General features: G+C 36.8%; 1 protein-coding gene across 1 annotated transcript; it reads left to right on the forward strand.

Annotated features, from left to right (window-relative positions):
• The first annotated feature begins 2,938 nt into the window (after positions 1-2,938).
• LOC111378801 (cylicin-2-like) lies at positions 2,939-6,128 on the forward strand. The gene is made up of 2 exons (XM_023002055.1): positions 2,939-3,217; positions 4,558-6,128. Exon 2 carries the CDS (start codon positions 4,582-4,584, stop codon positions 5,887-5,889), a length of 1,308 nt encoding a protein of 435 aa, XP_022857823.1. The 5' UTR covers positions 2,939-3,217; positions 4,558-4,581; the 3' UTR covers positions 5,890-6,128.
• The last annotated feature ends 2,924 nt before the right edge of the window (positions 6,129-9,052 follow it).

Consider the following 9,052-nt stretch of genomic DNA (forward strand, 5'->3'; position numbering starts at 1 on the left):
TTGATTTTCCAAATCTCATATGTAATTTTGAAGAATCCAAAGCCTAATTTAGAGGTACACCCTTAACAATCTCCATTTTAACTCAAAATTCGAGTGCAACGAATGAAACTCCAAGATTTCAAATCCATCTGCTTTGAAATGAACTGATCAATCTCCTCAACACAGTAACAAAACTCTCCATCACCAAACCATCGTCCTCTGCACGGCGTCCACAAGCGACACCCGAACCCAAACCCAGGTTCCCAAAATTCTACCAAGGAATTACTTTTGACCAAATAGGGTCGAAGCACACCCTATAGCAGAAACCATACCAAGTGCTTGATCAAAGGCCCCTTATCAAAACTGTCACCTTCAACGATCCCTAAGGCATCGCAGACATTTTCAAAACTATAACTGCACTCCATGAGTCCATTGGCACCACAAGAACACAGTGTACCCGCTAAAATTGATGGCAAAACAAAATCATCAACACTCCCATGAGCAAAGTTCTTAATTGACCCAGAGCCAAACACGAGAGGTACTGTATCAAATTGAATATTCACCACGATACTAACTTGTCCAGATGTCTATTAACTGGTTGTGCGCTCCCCTGCAAGATATATAATTGGGATTTCCTCCAGTACAACCGGGACACCCTTTTGAACCTTCAAGACTCCACATCCACTAGAGAATTTATACCCTTTTGCATCCAAGGTACTTAGCGATATTAGATTCTTTGTCAAGTCTGGAATATGGCGAACCTAATCAAGTGTCCTCACTGTCCCATCTTGTAGCCTCAATCTGACCCAATTGATTCCTACAACCCGACAAGATTGGTTGTTTCCCATAACAACTCCATATTACTTTACCATCTCATATGTTTGAAAGAAAGCCCTATTGGGACACATATGATACGAACATGCAGAATCCAAAATCCATTCTCCAGGTTTGGATTCCCCATCAGATACAGCTAATATTACATCTCCATCATCTGAAAAATTTTCAACAATGTTAGTCTCGTTACCCAATTGCTCCGCATGATTTGCATGTAAATCATCTTTACCCAGCAACTTGTCACAATTTTTCTTAATGTGTCATTTCCTCTTGCAGTAATAACAATACACATTGATGTACATCGCCTTCGATCTACCCCTCCGTAGATCACCATGAGTAACTAGAGTATCCCAACCCCTAGATGTAGGATCTCCAACCAACAACTCCATCTTCTCTTTTGAGAACAAGGTATCATATACCTCCTCAATGGTCAGCGTGTCCCGACTTTACAATATAGTATCACGAAACGATGAAAAAGAACTGGATAGCGAACACAACAGGATCAATGTCAGATCCTCTTCATTATATTTTACCTCCAACGTCTCCAAACCTGCAACAATCTCCTTGAACACAACAAGATGGTCCGGCGGTGACCCTCCTTCCGCTATACAATGGGAATACATCTTCTGCTTTAGAATCGGTTTGCTCGTCAGACTCTTATCATACACAACTGCTCCAGCTTGAGCCACAAAGTAGCCATCGTTTTCTCCTTCAAAACATCCTGCAGAATATTGTTGGATAAGTGAAGATGAATCTGCACTAGAGCCTTTCGATCCCACCGTTATTTCTCCTCAATAGATAAATTTGCTGGCATCCTCTCAAAACCCAACAAAGCTTCGTTAAGATCCATCTGCGTCAACATACCTCACATTTACTTGCCACAGTGAAAATCTTGTATTGCGATTCAATATCGAAATTTCATACTTGAACGAATTTATCCTTGAAAAATCTCAACCAAATCACGAAGAACTTGCAACCCGTGCTCTGATACCACTTGTTGATCCCAAAGGCGATGCAAGATTGAGATTTAATGGCAGTAATGAAATATTCAAGATCGCACCACGAAAACAATATTAAAGTAAAGTAGAAAAAGAGAAACTAAGTAGAGGAACGATAAATTTTATTAAATTCGACAATATGGAGAGACTACAGCTGAATAGCAAAAAAGCTTTTATAAAACTGACAGAGGAGCCTTTAATTTATAGGCCATGTCCATAACCTTAATAGAGTCCTAAAATGTAAGAAATTAAATTACAATTAAGGAAAATCATGTAAAAAGAAAAAAAAAATCGGAGCCCAGATTTTATTTCCTTAATTTTGGATTCAATTGATTTTCCAAATCTCATATACAATCTTGAAGAATCCAAAACCTAATTTTGAGGCACGCCCTTAACATTTGTACATTTCACTTTGTGGTGAAGAACTAAGCACCCTTGTCACTCTTCCATTGCTTGAGTAAACCCACTACAATAACTGCAACAAGAATGAGAAGAATGAGGATAGCAAAGCATATTCATTTCCTGGAGTTCTTTTGTAACTCTTTGCCTTCTGAAGGGCAACGTTCCCAGATTGCACATGGTCTACTGCACATGATACCTGAGAAATGGGTGGATTGATTTACGTCGGTGGGTGTTAATGCCGACCATTGAAAGTGATTTATGTTGGCGCTAGTGGTGACAGATGGGCTGAATGATTTTGATTTGGGTTGGTTTGTGCGTGGGTGGCCTCAGGGTGATAAAGAAGAAAATCATTTTTTGTTTTTTTTGTTTTTAGTTCTAAAATTTAATTATTTTAATAGTTTAACGTAGTAACTAGTAAATCCATTCCGCTTTTAAAAATGTGGTCAAATTGATTTTTTTGGGTTGATTAACGGAGAAATTAATGGAAAATGGATGAAAGGACTATTTGCACAATCAAAAGTGTAATTAAATATGAAAATATCAAAAAATGAAAAATAATGACGTTCTATATAATAATATTAAAATGTAAAGACGTGTTAATTATCCTACTTATAATACATACCATCAGTTTGTACACTAACAATTGTATCACTGAATGTGGAGCGAGTAGGGACAGCCAAAGAAACAGCTGAAATCTCAACTATTTTTTTCCTTAGCGAGGAAGTAAGTATTTAAACCATCACACCAAACAAATGGAAAGTCACATCTATGAGTTTTGACAGATTGGTGGTGAAAGTTGCAACTTGCAAGGTGTCATGTATTAACTATTCTCCTGTCCCGATTTTCTATAATTAGCCCAATTCGGAATACGTCGATGATCAGTATTCTATTCCATTTTCTAAGTAAATCCAGAACCACGGGATTGTTACTCATCTGGGCAAAAGCTTCTTGAAGCTTAGGTGCATATATACAGAGGTCTTACTCTAGTTCTTTATTTATTTCAGGTAATTTCCTACTGGGTTTTGTTAAAAATAATCGAATTTTGATATTTGATTAGCTCTTTTTTTCCCATGTTATCACCGAGATTAGTGGCTTGTGATCTTGTTCTTACCAGAATATTTTAAAGATTATATGCTTTGATGTTCAATCTTTCTTCTTTTTAAGAAATGGGACGATCTGTTTGTGCTGAAAATTGTTCGGGTTTATTGATTGGCTTGGAAATTTTTCAGATAATGTTTAGGGAAGTATGAAAATAGGGTTGTGTTGATGTGTTGACTGATTCAAGATAAATGATTACAGTGGGAATTTCCAAAATTGGAAATCTATTGAATTTTAAGAACTCAAAAGGTGTAGATTTGATTTCTTTTATGGTTACTTATATAGGTTAATTAGATTGAAATAATTATTGCAGTTCTAGAAATTGTTCATCTGTTATGACTATCAGCAGTTTATTTCTCAAAACTTCCGATGCAGTTTCGTTTGTTAGATTTTACAGACGATTTCCTGAATTCGGCTTGCACAACAATTGTGGGAGCATGTTCTTGAAAATGTTATTAACCTAAAAAAGTTTATTTTTGACAAATCCTCTAAAGGAAACCCCATATGGGCAATGGTCTTGTTGATAAATGTGGAAAAATCGCACGAAAGGCTTACGAAGTGATGATATTGTAGGAAAAGAGAGTAATTTTTGTTTTACGAATACTTTGATTTTTAGTTGTCCAATTCATCATGTATTGCTCTTTTGATTTGTTGTTTCTGTAAATTATGAGTTGCAATTCTTGGTAATTCCAAATCCACTTGGCATATTCCATGACAATTTGAAAATTTTGTCTCTGTAGTAAAAGATGACTTTCTGTCGCTTGAATTTCTCAACTTGGATTCATTATTTACAATATGATCACATGGTGACACTGATAATTCTCCTTATGCATCTACTGCTTGTATTGTTACTTCTTCATTCATTTCTAAGATATGTTAGTATCATGAACAACTTACATATAATTGATCTTTTCTGAACCGAGAATCAACAGGTTACTGGATCAGTTTTCTTCTGAGTAGTATTTTATTTTTTCAATTTTTTAAATTATGTCAAGGTTGGTTAAATGATTCTATGTACGCCCTACGCTTAATCTAACATTTTAGAATCTCTAATTATAAAAGAACCTGTTTGTTTGATTTTGCTCTTCTATTGAGAACAGTCCGACTTCTAAATTTTGCACATTTCAGTCGAGTTCTTGCTATACATTTACCGAACCGGATTATGCCTGCTCCTACATTGTGATCAACTTTGTATTATACAATCTGGTTCCGATTTTCAGATGTTACATCTCTGGCTTTTTATCAGGTTGCTTCGAAGGAAAATCTGGTGATGGAAGACAAATCTGATAAAGTCCTTAAAAACGAAGAGAAGGTGGAGAAGGAAAAGCTTCATCTCGAAGTTGTGAATGATATTAAGAAGCCTGATGAAGTAGAAGAACAGGCGAAGGTGGAACTAGAACTAAATACCAAGTCAGTAGAGATGGAAAAGCCAATTCACAAGAAAGACAAAGAGAAACACGAGGATGATGAAAAGAAATCGAAGAGTAAAGAGAAAGATGGAGATTCCAACAACAAAGAGCATAAAATAAAGGAAGAAAAGGAGGGAAAGAAGAAGAAGAAGAAACAGGAGACGTGTGAGGATTGTAGCGATGAAGAGAAGTCCAAAGAACATAGGAAGAAAGAGAAGAAAAATGACAAAGATAAGGAAAAAGAAAAGAAGAAAAATAAGGACAAATGCAAGGGAGATAAAAAGGACAAAATTGTTGAAGAGAAGGAGAGTGGCGTAGAAGAGAAAGAACTGAAGCATGGAGAGAAAGGTGTCAGTGTCAAGGAAAAGGATAAGCGTAATGCTGAAAGCGAAGAGGTGCATGATGATAAAGAAGAGAAGAAAAATGAGAATCACAAGGAGGAAAAAGATGATGCTAAGAAGAAAGACAATAAAGAGAAGAAATCCAAAGATGCAGATGAGTTTGAAGGAGAATTCAACGAGGATGGAGAGAAGGATGAGGGAAAAGAAAGTGAAGGGAAGGTAAAGAAGAAAGATAAGGAGAAGAAAGACAAGGAGGACAAATTGATGGGAGGAAAAGGAAGAAGGGATTTAGAGGAAAAATCGAATGAGGAATCCAAGGGAGAGAAGTGTGAAGGCAAGGCAGTTAAAGAAGAAAAAGAAAAGAAAAAAGGTAAGGAAAAGAAATGCAAGGACAAGAAAGACAAGAAGGATAAAGAAAAGACAGTTTCATATGAGGAGTCACAAGGAGAATCCAGCAAGGAAACTGGAGATGAAAAAGAGGGGAAGAAGAAACACAAGGACAAGAAAGAGAAGAAACACGAGAACAAGGATGAGAAAGATGAAGATGCGGTTAAAACTAAAGCCACGTCTAGGGAGATTAAAATAGATGGAAATGGGGAAACATCAGATGTTGAAGCTGCGGATAAAAACAAAGAAAAGGGAGAGAAGTGCAAGAAAGAAAAAGACAAGGAAATGAAGGACGAAAAGAAACATAAGCTCGAAGAGAAGAACAATGCCAAAGATCTCAACAAGTTGAAGAAGAAGTTAGAGAAGATCAATGCTAAAATGGAAGCTCTTCTGGAAAAAAAAGCTGACATCTTGAGGCTGATAAAGGAAGCTGAGGATTAGAACCATGTTCATACTAATATGACCAAAGATTCAGAGGATAATGCTCAAGACGTGGCAGCTGCTGCAGCTGAGGTAGCTTAGTACTCACTGATAATGTATATAAATCGTTTAAAAACTGTCTGGCTGTTTTATACGTTGTATATCTAATGCTACAATAAAGTACTCTCTCTCGCATTTCATTCGTGTATTGCTATTGGCATGCTACTTACAAAAACGGAGGGAAAATGTTTGCATCTTTCTCTTGCTTCTGGGTTGGCTCTTGATGAGACTAGAATTAGGTTGCGTGTGTTGTGATATGTTAAGCCCCTGTCTCAAGACCATTATTTGGAAAATACAATATTTTGAATAGTGATTTTTAGGAGAACGTGAGGTTAAAAAATAAGAAAAAGTTTTGAGTTCACATATAGAATATTTTATTGTTTGAATGTGTGATTGAAAATGGGTGCGAAGAAAAAAAAAGTTTTCAAATAATGTGTTGTCAACCAGAGGCTAAATTATCTTGTCTAAAACTTAAAACTATCTCAAGATAAACAAATTCAGATAAAACTTAAATATTTCTTCATTCTTTTACTTCATTTATATATTTTCTAACTAAAACACAAATCATGGGACACTATTATCCCAAATGTGAAAGAATAGATAAGCTGATAGATCATTATCCTCCAATATGGAATTTCTGGTTTCTGTGGTTAGTCCATATCCAAAAGTGAATAATGGGTCATAATGTAAATCTCCAGCATTAATTGGAAGCATGCCTGTAAAACAGTGGTTCCCGAATAAAACATCAGCGACACCTTGGCCTTCAGTTCCCGGGAGCCAAGCATCTACTAGGGCATCAATTGGTTGAATCGCTACTGGACGACCAGTGATAAGAGCACATTCCAGAGAACCACATGTTAGATTAATTCTAAAATATGGCTTCCCATTTGATTGCAAATTTTACGGCATAGATGTATGGCTCATAATGATATCATGATTAAGCCCAATATGTTAAGTGATCACTTAGACCGTTTTACACCTTACGGGTTATATCTTATATAGGGCATGTTCGGTAATGATTATAAGAATTGATTTTTTGACCGTTAGAGAGAAAAGTGGATCCTACCCGTGAGTAGTGAAGTGAAAAATGTTGGAAGAATTTTGTGAATAGAGACGCCAAAAATAAGTATAAAGATAGGGACAAAGCCGAGGCAAGAGTTGAACTCTTTGTCCTTAAGTCGAATTTGCCCCGCAACGGTGCCTACGGATTTCGGCAATCGACTCTCAAGATACAACGGCTACACTTGTGTTTGTAGCACTCCAAAACACAAGTACAACGAACCAAATTTAGGCTTATGTACTCCAAGGATGAAATGAAAGAAAATCAAAATAAATGAATGATTTTGATTTTGGATGGAAGAGAGGATGAGAGACGTTTTGCATATCAAACTGTGAGGAATAGGACACCCAAAGGGTCCTATTTATAGACCATGAAAGGGTGTGGACGAAATGGTTGGGGCCAAACCATGCACCCTTTCCAAACAATGCACCACCTTTATGAAAAGGTGTCTATTCACTGATTTTCGTCCTTTTTCGTAATTTCTCATTCATCCGATATTGATTTTCGAAATGCCAAATATACCCTTCAATACATGCAGAGAAATCAAAATTCTCTTTCGGGGGCGTTGCCCCCGACCCCCCACGAGGGGCGCTGCCCCCTCGACCCTCGCGACCTGACCGGGCAGGTCGATCCCCGTTTGTGCGCCCCGAAGCGGCGAAGTGGCAAACAATTTTGCTTAAACGGATTGAGTCGAGCTTTTGAGTATTTGGTCGAAGTCGATACGAAGTCACTTTAATCGATTTTCAGTTCTCGATTTATTTAACCAATATCCAACAAAAAAAATAACAACTGGAATATTAAAATAACGATTAAAAATTGATTTTTTTGAGTGAAAAATTGCTACCATACGTGAACATAATGTGATAATTTAAGTATGTGGGAAAGAAATATGTAAACCGTAATTAGGTCGGAGTCGTTAATGGGACGATTCAATAAATTTTTATATAAAAGCTGGGTCCCCTCTTTGTTCCATATCGTTTTATTGGCTTGTCCCATTGACGGTTAATATTTTTGAATAATAAGGAAAGGAAGATCCAGCTACTAGTATTCATATCCACAATATCTTATGCAAGTATGGATCTTAAACTATTAATTTAGAATTATGATATTTGTTTCTTCGAATGATTTTTGTTTAATATCAGAACTCCATACTAAGTTCAGAATCATTCATAAAACAATAATCATTGAAGAAGTTATTATTCATAGAGAAGTTGGAGTTTTTGGTATAAATTATTGCGACCCCTTCAATAAGATTATGAGCATTGCCTCTAGGTCTATTTTACCCCCGATCCATCACCTGCAATCACATCCCCAATATTATCTCATTCTCTCATAAACGTTCATTTTTTTTCCCTTTCTCGTGTTAATCTCTTCTTACACGGCTAGGCACCCTCTCTAACGTTTCACCAGATCCATCTCTCGGGCATCTTCCGGATGTTATTTGTTTGCATAGCTGTCATTGCCTGTACATGGGATTGAATATCATGTATAATTTCATATGAAAATCAAATGCATATAATATTAACTAGTGGCCAACGCCAATGGACATGATTTTTACATCATACTGTAAAAATAGTTAATTACTTGAGGCGGTGGAATGATGCTTCACGTGTATACTGTTATTGTGAAAAGAAAAACACTTATTGCCCTTTTCTTTTCTTTTCTCTTTTATTTTTGGATGGGGGGGTGGGGTGGGGTGGGGTGGGGTCTGCAAAACCTGTTGAATGGAGCCGTGAGCCTCGGTTGTAAATAATGAAAATATGGGCCCTGCATGCAATTAAAAAAGAGGAAATTACAAAAAATCAGGTGTTTAAAAACCACAATTCTAAAATCAGGTACAAAGTTTAATAATTCATAAATCAAGTTTGTATCAAAAATTAAAATCCCCCTTTCCATCCCCTCACTCTCCATCTCATTTTGTTTCTCACGTCTCTCGTAACTGTACTCTCTCACCATCTCATGTCTCTATCATTGGAGACCATCGTATGCCTTCTCTCTATCGGCGACGTGAAACTGAGCGCCGCTTGCCTCGTCTTGTAACGGTGCTCATGATGGTGGTGGCTG

This window comes from Olea europaea, unplaced genomic scaffold (assembly GCF_002742605.1).
Source record: "Olea europaea var. sylvestris unplaced genomic scaffold, O_europaea_v1 scaffold187, whole genome shotgun sequence".
Classification (NCBI taxonomy): domain Eukaryota; kingdom Viridiplantae; phylum Streptophyta; class Magnoliopsida; order Lamiales; family Oleaceae; genus Olea; species Olea europaea.